Below are 20,124 nucleotides of genomic sequence, written 5' to 3' on the forward strand. Positions count from 1 at the left end.
TCAGCAAGAAAATCAATAACAACGTTAATGTACCTTTTAATATATTTGATATTGATTGTTAAGTCATAACTTATATATTATGACATTTCGAATATATTATGGATATGATTATAATTGGACCGTAAAATCAACTCATTTGGGTAGATTCTTAAAGGGAAACATTGACGAGGATACTAAGTAGGGATGTCAACGGAGCGGGTAGGGTACGTGTAGTAGCTCCCTCGTACCTTATCCGCTGGATAAATATTCGTCCCGTACCCGTACCCATATCCGTCGGGTATCCGTTATGCGGGTACTCATCTATTTTTTTCATATTCGCGGATATCCACGGGTACCCGCGGGTATTTATAAAATTATTTAAAAAATAAATATTTAATCATAAATTAAAATAAAATAAAATACATCATTGTCATAAATTTTAAATAAATTTCAAATTAACTCAAGTTCATACAAGTCCAAATAATTATAAAAATAAATATAGAATGACATTCAACACAATGAGAATTTTTTAATTAGTGTTTTGATCGACAAGCCTACTTTCTTCGACTGATTCCTGAAAAATAATCAAATAATAAACTTCAACTGTCACGTGTCAAGTATTCTTGTTTTGATTCCATCATTTGACAACAAGCATACCATAAATGTCACTATCTATATAGGGTTTGATGTATATGTCCAATTTCAAATAAGGGAAAGAGAAAAATGTCAAGGGATATACTTGAAAGAAGATAACGTATCAATACTAATGATGAAGACAGAAGACAAGATGTACAACTTATAAAAAATTAGGACAAAATATTTTTTACTAATATATATATATATATATATATATATATATATATATATATGTATGTATATGTATATATATATACATATACATACATATATATATATATGTATATATGTACATATATATATTATATATATACATATATATATATATACATATATATATATATATATATATATATATATATATATATTATACATATATATAAGGATATTTTTGTGAGTTAAAGTTTAGCGGGTACAGGTATCCACGGGTACGGATACTGTAATACCCGTACCCGACCCATTAACATGCGGGTATCAAAACTACCCATACTCACGGGTAGCGGGTATCTATTTTTAATATCCATTTCCTACCCATTGCAAATTTTATTCGCGGATACCCACGGATACAGATATTTTTGACATCCCTAATATTAAGATGAGTCTTTGGTCGATATTCATCCAAGTTAAGGCAACCATAAGGTATAAAAAATGACAAGTTAAAGTAGAATTAAAACCTTAAACATAGTTATATCGTCACCATAAAAATATTCTATGACGTGTCTCTCCCAAAAAGGTGACAAGTGCATGGTGAAAAGGTAGTTAGAGGCCACATATCAATATTTTTTTAGGAAATAACTGTTAAGAATAAATTTAATAAATGTAATTCTATATTTTTATTCAAAAATAAATATATTATTAAATATGTTTTTAATTTCTAAATTATGACATTGGTTTCGTCTATGTTTCGATCTTTTATTCAATTTATTTTTAAAATTTTAAAAATAAATAGATGTAATTTTAATCATCAAATAATATTAAGGATTTACTTATCTGACAAAAAGATGTCGTCACTTATGTATGCACGTGATGACATGTATATATCTTTGTTAGCATTAATAATTAGTTATGTATTGTTATTTGTTTATTTATTTATTTAATTATTGAAATTTTTTTAGTTTTTTCTCTATGTTTGTGTTTTTTGCTTTTTTCTTCTTTGAAAATCTTTCTTTATAATTGGAGCACTATATCTTTTAAAAATATTCTTTTTCTAGTTTTTGAAACTTACATTATTTTTCTCTTTGTATTCTTTTATGTTTGCTTCCATAAATGTATTGTTACATAGGATTGGGGAGAGACTACCAACGGCATTTGTTTCCATGGATTTGAAGAAGAGTTGAATCTCATCCTTGAACGAGTGAAAAGATTAGAAGGGAAAAACTGTCCGACATAAATCATTCTACACAAATATCATTCACTTTTAATTAACTTATTTCACTTTTATTTGAATTTTAATTGTATGGTGAAATGCTTTCAATAATAATTATTATTATTATATTTTATTTTATATTAATTTTAACTATAAGAATAAAATTGTAATCCAACAATTTTATCTATTAAAAAAAATATCTATCATATATATCAAATTATTCACAATCTTTTTTAAATTTTACTTTCAAATTTCTTCATTTTAACTTTTTCATCCCTTAAAACAAACATCACAATTTGTTCTTTATTCCCTCAAATTCATTTATTCACTTCAGTAGAATTGTATTTCCATTTTCTTTATGCAAGCTCATTTTTTTTCTGAAATATCTTTGAATTAAATTGCTGTATTAGAGTTTATTATGTTTTATAAATATTTCTTCAACAGCTTTCAATCCATCCATACTTAAAATTTTACATTATTAGTCTAAACAAAAATAACTCCCAACTGTTTTAACTTTTTAAGATTAATAATTTTAGTATTTGTTTTTCACAAAATTCTGTCTGTTATTAAATATGAAACGTCACACAACTACTTCCATCTCAACCTTTTTCATTAAATATCAATGGTCAAGGTAACCTAAAATAGTCAAATTAAAAAAAAAAACTAAATTTACACAACTAAAATAGCAATAAGAACAAAACCACAAAAAGCATAATGAAAAAAAGAAGAAGTGAGAAACAACTACGATGGATAAATTCCCAAGGAAAACTAAGTTTTAATTTAAAAATACCACCAAATGAGTGTGTGAAAGCCATGCTTCTTCCACAATTCCTTGAAAAATCTTGTTCTTATATAACATAAACAGATGCTCAAAGAAAAGAGTCCAGAAATAAAGACACATAAAACATAGAAAGAGTAGTTGAGATTCTTGTTTTCCATGAATCACCCATTTGCTTTTACACAAAACCCTAAACATCGAAACCCTTTAAGTTATGAAATGGGGTTTTTATGAGGAGACTTTTTATGTATCGTTTTGGTAGATGCACATGACATTATACTTTTTTGCATTTTTGGAGATTGCAAATTGAGTTATGACATTCATAGCTTTTAGCACATTGGTTTACTTGTTAGATGGGCTATGACTAGAGAGACACAAGGTCAAAAGTAGCGTATATTGTTGAATTGTGATATCATGCTTTGGGAGTGTGGGACCCATCGTCCTTGTAATCTAGGGCAATCTCAAGTGTGAACATGCATGCCAAAATGTCAAAGTCTTTCATGTTCACGCCTTCTTGGAAAAAAAAAGAAAAAATGTCTACTCCCAACAAGCACAACTTTTTGGCTAAAGGTTAAACCAAACCTATGCCTCACTAATAAATGCCTCTAATGAGTCCAAGATTTTCAAGAATAATGCTTTTTAATAAATATGTTGTTAATGTAAAACATTCCTCCATTTGATTCATGATTTTTCTTTGCTCACCCATCATATTTAAGTCAGATTTTTGTTTGAATTTGACATTTTTGTTTAAGAGATTTCTTTTCAAGTTTTTTAGGCGGGTTGATGTGGTTATTGTTTTACAATTGCCATGGAAATTATAAATGTGTTCTTTTAATAGTGGTATAAATGTTAAATAATTTTATTAGGTTTTATTAAGTTTTACTTCTTCTTTTTTTCTCATAACTTTGGATACTTTTAATTAGGGGTGGCAATGCGGGTCGGTCCGGCCCGCACAATACGGACTGGCTCGTCCCGTTTCGCACACTTTATGCGGGCTGCAAACACTAGTCCGTCCCGCACATTCCTTGACTCGTGGGTCCGTGGGCCCGTGGGCCCGCGGACTGACCCGTTTTTTTTTTTTAATTTTTATGATAAAATTTTCAATGTTTAAAAATTGGAAAACTTTAAGAAGTTCACAAAATTAAGTAAATGTATTCTTTAAATTTTAGCACATTAAAAAATACATAATATTTGTCTTTTCCAGTTATACAAGAATTTTAAACGTTAATGCAAAAGTCCATAAAAAAGTAATTAATATATACAAGTGCAAGCTTCTTTTTTATGCGGACTTGCAAACCGGTCCGCAAGGAACGCGAGCCAGCCCAGACGGACTGCAGGCTTATGCAGACTAGGACACTACAGGCCTGCAGGTTCACTACTCTGGCTCGTCTCACATTTTTTTCGCGGGCCCTCCTGACGGGTCAGGTCCTAATTGTCACCCCTACTTTTAATTGAATTCTTATCAAAATTTGGTCTGTTTATTGAATACTAACATTCGGAAAGTATAGCTATTTAATTTTTCTGTTAATTAGATAATGTGAATGTTATTTAAGTTTGTCATCTTATTTTTCTGTCATCGTCTATTAAAATAAAATTAAGAATTTTTAATTAATGTAAAATGACAAATATTGTTTATTATTTTAATATTATTTTATATTAATTATAAAATCTCAGATAGAAAATAAGATGATAATGTAAAATAACAATAAACATCATCGAAGGAAAAAAAAAACTAAAACATAATAATTCAATTAAAAACTATAAAAATGTATTGATATCCAATAGAAAAAAAAATTAACATGAACCCAATTAAAGTACATAAATTTATGATGAACTAAAACTTTAATTAATTTTATCTCTTAATTAAACACATTTTGAAAAAAATAGAGAAAGGGATTACTCAAATTTGATCAGGTTTTGTTAGAATTTACCACATTTGTGGAATATTTTTTCCAACAAATATGTTTAAAAAGTAGTTTTCCTTTTTTCTCAAAATGCCATATATATGTGTGTATATATATATATATATATATATATATATATATTAATCATGACACTTTTTTTTCCTGTCTATAATAAAAAACGTTTTTCATATAAGAGAATCTTACTTGACATAACAATATTTTTGACATGAGATCTGAACTAGGAAATTAAACATATATAAACACATGTACCAATTTCCTCTTAATATTTTATTACTATCATCACATTCTTGACTAAAATAAACATAAACCAACTACACAAGTACATGAAGATCTTATCATCTAACAGGTTTAGATGATTTCCAAATTTTTAATCTTCTATACCATTATCCTCAATTAGTGCTCTTACCCCACTTTTTCTTTTCTCATCGATACCTTTGTGTTTCGGTCTCACAAAATCCAAAACTTCAATATTCTAAAAGATAACCCTAATCTCACTACAAAATATTTCAACTTTTTCAAAAATTCTTTTTTTTCAAGAAAATAATAGGTATTAAAAACACAGTTTATTTTAAAAAAATACATCTTAATATCATGATTATTAGACACTAACTGTGATTGTTATTACGTCATCAACTAGTTCTCTGACAACAAAGACTAACAGGTTTGACCGGTCAAAATTTTATATCAGAAGCTGAAATATTTTTTAATTATTAAAATTAATTTTGGGCGTTTGGCTTTACATTTTCAATATTATTATTAGCCTGTATTTAAATTTAAATTGGTTAAACTTTAAGCATTGTGGTTTGAAAGAAGAGATTTTATGTAGTAATTATTGATATTAATCATCAACAAAATAACAATACCATGATAATGAAAAAAATGTTTAATCTTGTTCGTTATTCGTGGGAATCCCATGGATGAAAAAAGTTTAATGATGATTGAGAAAGTGAAGAGAATAAGAAGATAAATTAAGAAAATTCCAAGTCTGCGTCTGTCATATATCATACCTGACACAGCCAAATCCAATCTCAAAAAATTCCAATCCCAAATCGTGTTCACACTATAACCCTAATTTTCATTCCCACCTCATTCTTTACTCACTCACCATCACAATTCTCATAATTATGAACAATAATAATTTCACTTTTTATTTCGATCCAATTAATGTTGATGCTGATTAAACGTACATATAAATAGATATGTATTCATTGTATGGTATATTTATGCAAAGAAAATAGGAAAAGTATTAGGAATATTTGTTTTTCATTATAAAATAAGAGTGAGTTGGTACCAATAGAAAAAACAATGACATTGGTTTTGTTATAGCAAACTAAATAGTCTATTTAATTCCTATAATTATATCTTGGTCTTTGAAATTAAGAAAAACTGAAATAAGTCTGTGATTTAAAATAAATAAATAAAGTTATTAATTTATGATATTTACTCGCTTACTTGCAACACTCTCTGATCGATCTGTCAATTAAAGAAATGGACGCAAAACCGGAAAGTCCAAAGTTTCATCATACGCTTCATTTCCGCTGATTAATCAATTAAACAATTAATTAATGAAAAAAATAATTAATTAATTAATTAATTAAGAAGTTAAAACAACACTCATTTCTCTGGCATCTCTTCATTCTATAAGATTTCAATGTCCGCGTTCACACCACACCGTGTGTTCACACCTCACACAATTTATAACTATATATATTAATTAATAATAATAATAATTTCACACCAAACCAAACTGAAACTCAACACAATCCCAAGAATTGGTGTTGTTGTTAAACTGTGTTTCTGTTCCTTCAAATCTAAAGCCTCTGGCTTTGTTTCTTTCATTCTTTCTTCGATTGTTTCTGAGTTTGGGTTTTGTTTTTGTTTTGTTTTCTTTGTCTTTATGAAACTCCCAACAACTTTTGCAGACCCCGAATCCTTGTCTTACCTTTACACCTTGCTCCAATCTTCCTTTGATCAAATGAGCAACAGCAACAACAATAACAACGCCATAAGCAACAACGCGACTTCCACGACAGGCAGAAAGCGCCGCAGAAAAAACCAAGATGGTGACGATGACGACGATGGTGATGGTGGTGATGATGGGTCATCCAACAACAACAACAACCTAGGAGAGAGTAACAGCAGGAGGAGCAAGAAGAAGAAGGAGGAGCTGAAGGGTCTCCTAACCTCGATACTGTTGTTGGATGAGCAAGAGAAGGTGGAGCAGCAACAGAACAACAGGGCCTCCGAGGAGGAGAAGTTTTCGTTGGAGACAAATCACAAGAAGAAAACGAAGGCCATGCTTCAGTATTACTCCAATTTGGACGAGTATTACAGCCAGGTGGAGGAATCGGAGAGGGTGAAGAGGAAGAAGTCACGCGGAATGGCACGTGCGGTGGCGGTGGCTGCGTGTGAGAGGGAGGGTGGTGAAGGTGGTGGGGGTGTTGAGGGGGCGAAATCTGGTGTGGGGGGGTCTCAGAGAAGGTTGTGGGTGAAGGATCGTTCAGGGGCGTGGTGGGATGAATGTAACAAAGAGGATTTTCCTGAGGAAGAGTTTAGGAAGGCTTTTAGGATGGGAAGGGAAACTTTTGATATGATATGTGAGGAGTTGAATTCTGCAATTGTGAAGGAGGACACCACTTTGAGGAATGCTATTCCTGTGAGGCAAAGGGTGGCTGTGTGTTTGTGGAGATTGGCCACTGGGGACCCTCTTAGGATTGTGTCTAAGAGGTTTGGATTGGGCATATCAACATGCCATAAGTTGGTGCTTGAGGTCTGCACTGCAATTAAGACTGTGCTTATGCACAAGTATTTGAATTGGCCTGATGAGAGTGCATTGAGGAGGGTGAAGAGTGAGTTTGAGGGTGTTTCTGGGATTCCTAATGTGGTGGGCTCTATGTATACTTCTCATGTGCCTATCATAGCTCCTAAGATTAGTGTGGCTGCTTATTTCAACAAGAGGCATACTGAGAGGAATCAGAAGACTTCTTACAGTATTACTGTTCAGGGGGTGGTGGATCACAGAGGGGTCTTCACTGATGTGTGCATTGGTTGGCCTGGTTCAATGCCTGATGATCAGGTGTTGGAAAAAAGTGCCCTTTTTCAAAGGGCTAATGGGGGGCTTCTGAAGGGGGTTTGGATTGTGGGGAGCTCAGGGTACCCTTTGATGGATTGGGTGTTGGTGCCTTATAGTCAGCAGAATCTGACTTGGACTCAGCATGCTTTCAATGAGAAGATTGGGGAGGTTCAGAAGGTGGCTAGGGATGCTTTTGCCAGGTTGAAAGGGAGGTGGAGTTGTTTGCAGAAGAGGACTGAGGTGAAACTGCAGGACTTGCCGGTTGTGCTTGGGGCTTGCTGTGTTCTGCATAATATATGTGAGTTGAAGGGGGAAAAGATGGACCCTGAGTTGAAGATTGATCTGATGGATGATGAGATGGTGCCTGAAGTTTCCTTGAGGTCAATGAGCTCCATGAAGGCCAGGGATGCAATTGCTCATAATCTTCTGCATCATGGTTTGGCTGGCACTTCTTTTCTTTAACTCAAAGGTTGTGTTTGATCAAGTCATGTATACCGTTTTTCTGCTTGAGGCCATCATTCTTTTGCTTGTTTATGACATGTTCAAGTAATTGGTCATTTTTTGTTGAAGGGATTTTGAATGTAAAAGATGTATAGGTCCTTTCAACAGATATATGATGATAGTCTGCACAGGGTTAGATCCTGAATTTGTAACACAATTCCATACTTCAATTGCCAAATAAGAGATTGAATAATAAAACTAGAAACATTCTTTTTGTAGCATTCCTTTCTTCCGTGGTTTCTGTTGGTAACTTGATATCATATAGACTTGTACAATCATATACTTCACCAATGTTCTTTTTCTCACACAAGTTCCAAGAATTGGAAGCTAGTATGCTTAAAACTTCAACTGTTTATGGAGAAGTTTTCTCTAAACAATCCTTATTCATAACTACTTTAAGTTGTTTACCTAACTTCACCCTTGAGTTTTTTATCCCATCCATCACTATCTGAAGATTAAATAATATATACCTCAAATGCATCAGTTTGCAGAAGCACTCTCTTGACAGAGGAGTGACGCAACCTTCCTATATGGAAGACAGAATACATCATTATAAATAAACTTCTGAACTCCTGAGAGGAGCTTCTATCGGTGCAGTACATTGTATTTCTTGTCTTTTAGCCACAAAAATGCATTGCTGATGGACCTACACCAAAATTAGAATCATTCTAGGAGTAGTTTTCCTTATGTGATTAAAGTCAACTGTGATCAAATTTTGACTGGGATGGTGACATAATTGGCAACTGAAATGTAAGAAAATGGTACAATAAACAGATGGTAGTTTTATCAAGTGTTTGATGTTGATGCTTACTGACACTACTTCTGCATCATTCAACTTCAAATGTCATGAAAAGTGTGTGTGAACAGCATTATTCTAATTTCATAGTTCTACACATTCTCTGTCTTGGGAACAGTTGTTTAGTTTAAATTGTTGACCAGCAAGATTTAACTATCTGTCATAGTTCCTTTTCAACTCGGCACAGTTGGAAAGACTTTTATGGCAAATATTTTTGACTCATAAGGTTGAGATTGAGAACTGCATATCTACCACCATCCAAATTTCTGTGATTCTGTGCACCTTGCTTTGAAAAAAAAAGGTTGTTTCTGTTTTCCAACTAGGTCAATAACTTGGCTCTTGTTGGCTCTATGATCAACAAGAGATACACATGAGTTCTTTCCGAGTAAACACAGGAGATATTTAACACATAAGTAACGAGATTAAAGAGACTTTGAAATCTCAATTTAATAGAATAAATCTACTAAATAACGCATCATATAAATATAATATGAAATAGGGTCTAAGATGAAAGAGTATGTATTTATCAATCATTACAGTTATTCATAAATATACTTAGCTAACAAAGAAAAACAAAAAAAAAAAACTAAGACACACCGACTAGTTAATTTTTCGATAATATTTAAATCTGTATTTTTGTTTACTTTCTTCTAATAATATTTACCGGTTTATTTTAAATTTGTGTGAAAAGAAAAAGGTAATATTTATTTTATAATAAAATGTTTGAGTTTTTATATTTTATTTTTTATGTCATATTAGGTGGAAAGTAGAAGAGGAATGGTTAAAAGAGTAACTAATATTATCATAAATGTTGAAAACAATAAATAACTGGAAAAAGAATCTTGCAAAATTTCACAAGAATGGAAAGAGTGTGAAATAAGACACATTCTTAGAATACTTAATAATGTATCTAGAAAATGGAAAAGAACATAAGAATATTCTAAGGAAGTTGTTTCATTTCAGCAACATCGTTTCTCTTAATTGATTTGAAATATTGCGAATGCGAGTGATTATCTCATCTTTATTATCGAAGTAAAAAATTATTCTCATTTGTTCTTGAAGTAAAAAATTATCTTCATTCATATCTCATACGATATTTTTTTTGATCGGGAATGATACATACTTATATCTGTTCCAAATATTAATTAAATATTTTTTTACAAAAATATAATAACAAATAAAATATAATATTATCAATTATTTAATATCAAAATGATATTTTTTTTTCAAATTTAACATATAAATATCAAATAAGATTGTAAAAAACAACTAGATAAATATCAAATAATTATAAAAAGAAAAAGTATGTTAAAATATATATATTTAGAAATAAGTTATAGAATTAAGAATCAAAATGAAAATGAAAATAAGAACAAGACGAATATTAAGATGAGGTAGATATTATCATATCCAATTTAAAATATTTTACCTATCCTTGTACGAGTCAAAAGCAAATACTTACAGGACAGATTCATTTGACATCTTTATGAAAATTTCAAAATGGAAAGAATGGTATCCCATCCTCTTTATTAATAAGTGTGATTCTAATTTCTTTTTACATATGAAAAAGAAAATAATAATAAGAGAGTATAACGATTTTACATAATTAATCTTTTATTTACTTTTATTTTTAATATACATAAAATCATTTAATCTTACTTCAATGATTATTACTAATACTACTTATGATCTGTTTATAAAAAAAAAAAAAATTCTTATTAACAATCCTATCGAAAAAACATAAAAAGATAACACACAAAAAAGTATTTTATATGTTTCAATATTACCTTTTAATATCTTATCTGATCCCAAGTAGTATCTGCCTCTAATCACAAATATGCATGAAATTTAGACAAAATATGTAGAAAAAAGGAAGAACGAGAGTTGAGTGGGTTTGGTTTTCATATTGAGATGTGATACACATTTAATAGTACATAAATTATTTTACATATTATTATTATTTTGACTTAATAGTATTTTTTATTCTTATATTTTTAATAATAATTTACTATATTTTTCTATATTTATTTTTACACGTTTCTATAATTTTTCAAAAAGATTTAATATGGTCTTTTTATTAAATAAAAAATATATTGAATAAAAAGATAAATAGAGAAAAACTTTAAATTATTATTACAAATATAAAGAAAAAAGTATTATTAATCCTATTATTTTCATGTTCATCTATCTTTATCATTATCATATATAATAAATAACGAATCAGAAGAAAAAAAAAATCCTTAAAAATATTGTACAGATTATATATTATTTTTTCTTCGATATTGAATGTAATGTTGGAGCATTGAACATTTAGTTGTTTTTGCCGTTGGTTGTTGGTGGAGAGGCCAAGGCGCCGTTGATCTCGGAATTGCTGTGCATTAATGAAGCTTTAGGTCAATCCATGTTCATGCATCAACAATTATGTTTTCTTTTTTCTTCAGTCAAAATTACATAAGTTAGTTCAACAAATTTTTGATAAATTTTTCAATAAAGTTTTATAAAAGAAAATAAAAAATAATCAATTTTATATCTTTATAAATGTGTGTATACGCGCTTTTAGTTTCTATTACTTTTAATGGCATATATGATTCTCACAAATTTTGAAGACTAAACTATTTCGAACCACTCTTAAAATGTATCATTCAATTATTACTAAACATATGTTAATATATGTGTGTTAAGAGGAAATGTATTAAAGTTTGTTGTAAACTCTATCATTAATACTTAGGAATGGTAATGGTGGGATTGGGTGTAAAATTTATTTTATCATCCCATTTTTAAAGTAGAAATGTATCATCATCTTCACTCTTCCATATTTTATTTTATTCCAATGTCAAATATTAAAAAAGAGATTATAGTTGTATAAATATAAAATCAAAATATTAAATAAAATTAGATAAAGGTTAAATAAGTATAAACATTAATAAAAATATTAAGTACTCACTGGAATTTTTTTTATTGTTAATTTATATGATTTTTTCTTCTTTAATGGTTATAGAGGATAAAAATGTGCTTAATTGGATTTTGAATAATACTGGTATGTTTTCTCTAAAAGTTGTAAAAAAAGTTTTACTCTTTTGCTATGGAAAGTGTGAAATGGGGAAATTTGATTTGGTTGGATGAAGTGTCATCACCTAAAATTTTGGTTCTTTGAAAGTTGTTGTATGGTCGTTTACCTATTAATTTGGAGATTCACAAAAAATGAGTGTTTTTATGCTCTTTGTTCTTTGTATGAAAATAATGTTGAATCTTAGTCTCATTTGTTCTTTCATTGTTCTATTACTGTTATGGGAATGGTTGTAGAAAGTTTTTCGGGATTTACAATTTTCTTCTTTAGATTTGGTTGTTTAGTTTATGAAGTCTTCTTGTAGTTCTTTTCTTAAAGTGATTAAACTGGCCACAATTACTCTGATTATATGAATGTTTTGGAGGTTGAGAAATCATAGTAGATTTTAAGATCCAATTGCTTTTTCTTCTGCTTATTCTTCAAATTAAAGAGTTAATGTGTATGACGAGGAATAAATCTAAGAATCATATGAGTAATATTGTATCTGATTTTTTAGTGTTAAAATTTTCAATATTCAGACTAGAGAGGGTAGAGTGATTTCATTTACGAATATAATATGGAAAGTTTCATTCGCTAATTGGCTCAAGGTGAATACTGATGGTGCAACTAGGGGTTATCCTAGTTTAGCTTCATGTGCTGATATATTTAGAGGAAGTCGGGGTAAATATATTGGTAGTTTTTCAACTTTTTTACTGGTGCAAATTTCTATTTATGTTGAGTTTATGGGGGCATCTAAGCTTTGAAACATGGTTGGAGGGAGGATTTTCAAAGACTTTGGTTGGAGAGTGATTCTTCTTTAGGTTGTCATGATTTTTTGGATCAACGAGTGATTCCTTAGAATCTTAGAGGGATATGGCATCGATGATTGCATTTTTGTCAACATATGCAGTTCAAACTTTCTCATATTTTTTGTGAGAAAAATCATTGTGCCAATAAGTTAGCTAATTTATGTTTGATTCATAAAAAACAATACAAGTGGTTTAATGTTTTACTTCCATGTATTTATTTTTATTAGTTTGCCTATGTTTCCTGAAGTATAATTTTTATCATGAGTTTGGTGTGGTCCCCTCATGTTTTGTTTTGTTTTACTTTTACTTTTTAAAAAATTTTCATGTGATGGCAAATAATTGACGACCTTTAGGATGTCAGTACATTTGAGATGTCAAAGTTCATAGTAATGTCTAATATAATCGTATTTGAAATAAAAATATTAAATGTATATCCTATAAACAAGATACAAAATTAAAAATAAAAGAAAAGTTAGTATAAGTTTTTTAAGTTACTTAAATCTATAAAAATGTTTTAGTAATTTAGAACAATATTTCTTGTGTGATTGAAAACAAGTATTGGGATCGGGATGGAGAGAACATCCCTTGATAAAAATTATGAAAATTGAGATAAGTTCATTTGATTTATAATCTTGTTAATATATATATATATATATATATATATATATATAATGAGTAATATTATTATCACTTGTTCAATATTTCTTGCTCATAAGTATTGAAATGATTTCATTTGTTTTTATATTTATATCAAAATATTAGAAAATGAATTTGTCATAATTGTTATTTATGTAGATGACATAAACATTGTTGGAACTCTTAAATGAGCTTAGAAAGACAATTGATTGCTTAAAGAAAAGTATTTGAGATGAAGAATTTTGAAAGGGCAAAGTTTTGTTTGAGATTAGAAATTGAGTATTTAAATAAATGTCTTTTTGTATATCAAGAGGTTTATATAACGAAGGTGCTTAAAGGTTCTAAATGGACAAGTCACATCCATTATGAATTCTAATGGTTATAAGGTCATTAGATGTTGATAAGACTCTTTTAGACCTCAAGAAAATGATGAAAAACTTCTAGATCCAGAAGTACTATATCTTAGTGTTATAGGAGCATTAATGTATCTTACTAATTATACTCGATTTGATATTGCAATTGTTGTGCTGTAAATTTGTTAAGCAAGATATAGTTCTTCATCTACAAGAAGACATTGAATTGGAGTAAAACATATACTTCGTTACCTTAAGGGTACTACGAATATGGGTTTATTTTATCCAAATGATTCAAAATCATATTTAATGGGCTATGCATGCATTTCATTTATCAGATCCTCTCAATGTCACAATGGTTGATTACCAACAAGATATTTGTTCACATGTGGTAGCAAACAATGATTTCATGATGGTATGTGAAACAAATCATAACAACAACATTGTCAAATCATTCAAAAATGTAGCAGTACATGAGGCAAGTCGTGGATGTGTTTATTAAGATCTATAATTCAATATGTGCGACAACTTGTGGTATCCTCGGGAAAAATGGATTCCACAACCATATATGAATACATTAGTGCATAGTTCAATTGAAAGGATGATATAGAGATCTGTTTACAAAGTCTTTACCAAGGAAAACTTATGAGTAATTGGCTCACAAGATTGGACTTCACCATCTTAATGATGTGAGTTTACACGAAGGGAATAAAATATGTAATGAACAATATTGTATTAAAGAATAAATAATATTGTACTATTTTTCCTTCACTAGATTTTCATCTCAAAGGGTTTTTTCTAGTAAAGTTTTAATGAGACACATTCTTTTATGGATGGACACCGGAGGGGAAAGTGTTATGAATTGATGACCGTTCCATTAATTTGATACAGTTACTCATATGATTTATATGATTGATTGATTTGCTACAGATCAGATTTGCTAAAATTACTCATACTATTAATTGCTATATGAAGGGGTTTAAATATTTGTATTCAACTATTTATTTTGGATCATTTATGAATTATATTTTGCATAGGACTATTCTTATCATTTTCCTATCACAGAGAGAAAAATTAAATTGTTCTCCATTCTTTCTTTTTCCTTTCTTTTCTCTATTAGTAGCTTTCCTTTATAATATATATATATATATATATATATATATATATATATATATATATATATATATATATATATATAACATAACGATCTTTGTATAAACTTCAAGACTTTTAAAAAACTAAATATAAAATAAAATTAATTTATATACAAATAATAAATAAATAAATAACTTATGAGAGAATTTTTGTAAAATTAATTTTTTTGGTCTAAATAATTTAACTAGTTTACAATTTTAGTTACAAATTAACTTTTCAGCAATTTTAAGTCATAAATTTTCTAAAATTAAGTGAATTTGGTTTACAATTAATAACATTATTTTTACATGGTGATGATGATCTATTCAGAATTATGCGACCGATTAGAAAACAAGGGAAAGTATACTTATATATTCTATATATATATATAGAGAGAGAAATGAATAGAGATAAATGATAAAGGTCCGTCCCATCTTTGAAAATGCTCTATGAGGTGTTGGGAAATGGTTGAAGTAGTTGAATAGGAGGATCACTATGACTATAGCTCTTGGTAAATTTACCAAAGATGAAAATGATTTATTTGATATTATGGATGACTGGTTGCGGAGGGACCGTTTCGTTTTTGTGGGTTGGTCCGGTCTATTACTCTTTCCTTGGGCCTATTTCGTCTTGGGGGGTTGGTTTACAGGTACGACCTTTGTAACTTTATGGTATACTCACGGCTTGGCAAGTTCTTATTTAGAAGGCTGCAACTTCTTAACCGCTGCAGTTTCCACTCCCGCTAATAGTTTAGCACACTCTTTGTTGATACTGTGGGGTCCTGAAGCACAGGGAAATTTTACCTGTTGGTGTCAGTTAGGCGGTCTGTGGACTTTTGTTGCTTTCCACGGTGCTTTCGGATTAATAGGTTTCATGTTACGTTAATTTGAACTTTCTTTAATTAGATTTATGGTGATTGAATGTTCTGAGTCTATTCTACTGGATCTTGATTTAGAGGTCTCGGTGTAGGGAATTTTGGTCTTCATGGTATGTGTACTATACAAAGAGTTAATGCACTAGTACAATAAAAAATAATGTTCACAGTAAATACGTTTTAGAACACGTTTTTTCTGAAAAAATAAGTCTTTTTTTTTTTTTAATTGAGCTTTCTTTCTTCTTTTCTTGTTCTTTTTTCTCTAACAGTAATAACAGCATGGTTTGATAAAAGAGGGTATCTTAGTTTGTTCGGATTGTATGGTGCTGTAGTTAGTAATAATGAAGTGTAGGAAGAGAAAGCCCAGTGAAATGACATGAATTGGGCCAAAGGATTTTTGGATGCATGGGTCAATTAAAAAATTGAGAAACAAATTGTTGAAGTAAAATTTATAGTCTCCACCAAAATAAAAATTTGTAGCAGAAAAAAGTTCAATTTTATTTATTTATTACAAAAATATATCATATTCATTTTTTAATTCAAACAACAAACAGTGTCGCATATAATAGAATAATGTACAAAATAAAACTTAAATCTATATTTTTCTTTATCAAATACACCCTTTTATTTTAGTTTACACACACACAACACACGGCTAATAAAAAATAAATAAAAAGCTATTTTATTATATGTTTGTCTTTTATTGCAAAATGTGAGAGGTATAATGGATATTACCTGCAAGTCAAATATTTTTTTAGCCTTTGTTTTTTTACATTGATTGAATTATAATTGATTTTGTTAAAAACTACTTATCATCCTTTATTAATGGGATAAACTTTATATTTTTAATTTTTTTTTGTCTCTTATCACCTTTCATTGAAATATACTTTTCTTCTATCACTATTCCTTTTATGTATTTTTTTATTTTTCTCAATTTTTTTATTTGTTTTTCTTGTTACTGTTTGATAGTTTATCATGTTTTTAATTGCAAGTACACGAATTCAAATAGGTAAAATCATAGTATTAGTCTTCATATTAGTCTACATATAATATTAGACGGGAGTATATTCTTCATAATAACAAAATTTACTTTTATAGTATTAGTCTTTGCCACAAAAACATATCATTCTTGTTTTAATGTCTAATTACAAAAATAATTTTTACTCTATGAGCATTTATTATTATCGTCATAAAAGATAATTTACTAAATTATTCAATAACTTTTTAATTGTGGTTGCATTCTTTCTTATGATACCATTGTTTTTTTGTTTATTTACCGTGACCAAAAATGATAACTCAAAATTTGGAATTTCACATGAGTGAGGTAACTAAAAAAAGAAAAGAAAGAAATGAACAACGACATGTAGTTATAGCAAGAGTGAACAAGAGAGGTTTCATACACTTGTGATAATCAATGATAGGATTTACTGATCAATTAGAGATATTTACAATAGACAAAATATAGAGATATAATAAAAGGATTTAAATATAATATGATAAATATTAATATATATATATATATATATATATATATATATATATATATATATATAATCAGCATGGTACTAATAATATTAGTATAATAATAATATATAGTAGTGACAGGAAACAGTATTAAAACTAATATCAATGCTAGTCATGATTATAATAATAAAATAATAAGAATAATAATTGTAATGTCCAATAAATGTTTTTTCAGATTTACAAGATTTAATAAAGAATTTGTTCAACAACTTACACGATTTACACTCGATTGAGTTCAACAACAACAAAAACAAATGTGTGTATATACGTGGGTTCATCTTCAAAATAAAACAAAATGTTATGGTTTGATTTCTATACCCTTCCAAATATATCTTAAACTTAGAGGGTGATAAAATGGATCAATCCAGTCTATTGTAATCTAGTCTTTTTAAAATAGATTGGATCGAACTGATTCGTCAAACAAAAATAGATCACTAATAATAACTCATCTCGCACACAACAGGGCCGACCGGCCGGATTGGCTGGTCAACCTTCTTTTTCTTTTATATTTTTTATATTTAAAATTGGTTTATATATATATATATATATATATATAAAAATGAATGAATATTAAAAGCATATAAAATATTCTCTAAAATTTTAATTAATTATTTAATGTTTTTAGTTAGACAAATTAAAATAGTTATTGCAATTACATGTTAAATTACTCTATTGTAACTAATAATTGAAATTTAATTTGTAAGTGTTAATGATTTAAATTACAATATTATTATATATTTACATTTTGAAAAATATAATACAGAAAAGTTAATATTTTAAATTATTTTTGTATTTAAATTTTTAATTAAATAAAAAAGCCAACAAACAGGGATCAGGCCGGTCCAGATTTTGACCCGTCAAATTAACGAGCTAGATGGGCCTGCCAAAATGGACTAACAGGTTGAAATTCTCAATCTGACCCATCCCACTTTGAACAGGCTAATGGGTTGGCTTGTCGGACCCAGTCCATTTTGTTACCCCTACTTAAATTTTTACACCATTCTAAATGTACTTTTAGACACAACTTCAAAGTTTACATTTAAGTTTGCCTATATATTTATAAAAGATCACTACATAAGCAACAAGTATGAGGGTGAGCTATCGAGAATAAATATGAAAATGATAGAATTATAGATCATTATATCTAACAATGAAATTTACAATCCATCACAATTTATCGCTTCCTTGTTAAATGCATATACACTCTTATACATATGACCTACACATGAATTCATATATCAAATGATATTTTTCACAAAATATCTACTGACACACCTTATGGAAGACCAATATTAAACAAGTTCTATAAGAGACTAACATTATTACCATATAAGCATCTCACATTTTGACTCCATAGGTAAAGGTATCTAGATTCCAAGACTCATAGCATCCTAAATGTAAAATAAAGTCCTCTTTAACTTTCTTCTCCATACTTAATACCTAATACCTTAATCTATGTGACTTAGGTCATCAATGGAGTTAAAGATCTCTTATACAAGTTCCAACATTTAATACATCATACAAGATCATACTTCGCAAATCATCTCAAATTCATGACTCTAATTCACGAATTACAATAAACATGTAATTCACACTTCCATTCCATGCACATATCTATCACATTTCACTTGAATTAGGGTAATAAATCATCCAAGTATGCAATTCAATATTTTTTACATATAATCATATACACACATAACCTAAATATTAAGAAAAATTAGGAATATCACATAAATAGAGACGTAAGACAATATCTCCACTTGAGAAAAAATAGTCTCACTAAACAAGGGTATTAGACATAACTCCCACTTATATGTTGGGTATGAAGCAAAAATATTTAAATCCCTTATTGGTTGAGGTTGGGCTCTTCAACCAATGAATCTGCCTTATTTTCTTCATTTCTTATGGATATTTTTTTTTATATGAAAGATCTCATATTCTTCCTAAGAGTTATCATCATTGTAGGTTGCATATGATTGTTTTATAAACTTTAAAGCTTTGGTTGGAGTATATCTTCTATTATGTGAGTTAAGGGGAATGCATTTATCTTTCTTTAGGCCTTTAAAAACCTTCAACATTGTCACCTATGATCTTTATTGCCTAGACAAACTTCTTAGAATTTTGTTAATGTTATCATATTTATCATAGTGCTTGTCCAATGAATGAAGCTCATTCAATATGATTTGAAACTTGTTGAACATGCTTTGTGTGCTCTCTTTTGTTTCCACATTAAAGAGTTTTAACTATAAAGGAAACAAGTTAATATTGTTTCACTTTACCTCAATATTCTTCTAATAAGTCCCACATGAGAGCGCTTTATGCTTTTGAGTTGAGGAAGTATCTTTGTTTAATCTCATTAGTCCAAATGATTCTATGAAGGGCACATTCTCATCATTTACAAAAACATGATTGTCATTCTTCGCCACAACCATCACACTCATATAACACAATTCAAAGGTGTTATGTTGACAACCTATTCTTGGCTTTTCATTGTCATGTAGGATCTTCTCCTTTTATCATGTAAAGAATCAATCCCAAGAGGTTAACTATGTATCTAATTGAAAAGAAATATTTCAACTATAGAAATGAAAGTTGAATTGAACTTAAAATATTTTTACTAATATTTTGCGAGTTGATGGCAATCAAATAATCGTTTGTTGGTTGAAGAATGTTTTCAAAAGTTTTATGCAAGCA

At 29.1% G+C, this 20,124-nt stretch overlaps 1 protein-coding gene across 1 annotated transcript; it reads left to right on the forward strand.

Moving 5' to 3' along the window:
• The first annotated feature begins 6,406 nt into the window (after positions 1-6,406).
• Positions 6,407-8,479, forward strand: LOC114193015 (protein ALP1-like). The gene has a single exon (XM_028082702.1). It carries the CDS (start codon positions 6,582-6,584, stop codon positions 8,217-8,219), a length of 1,638 nt encoding a protein of 545 aa, XP_027938503.1. The 5' UTR covers positions 6,407-6,581; the 3' UTR covers positions 8,220-8,479.
• The last annotated feature ends 11,645 nt before the right edge of the window (positions 8,480-20,124 follow it).

Source organism: Vigna unguiculata, chromosome 8 (genome assembly GCF_004118075.2).
Source record: "Vigna unguiculata cultivar IT97K-499-35 chromosome 8, ASM411807v1, whole genome shotgun sequence".
Taxonomy (NCBI): Eukaryota; Viridiplantae; Streptophyta; class Magnoliopsida; order Fabales; family Fabaceae; genus Vigna; species Vigna unguiculata.

What these genes read in the sequence shown, in the direction of transcription:
- LOC114193015 (XM_028082702.1), top strand. Translation starts at nt 6,582, where the DNA reads ATGAAACTCCCAACAACTTTTGCAGACCCCGAATCCTTGTCTTACCTT.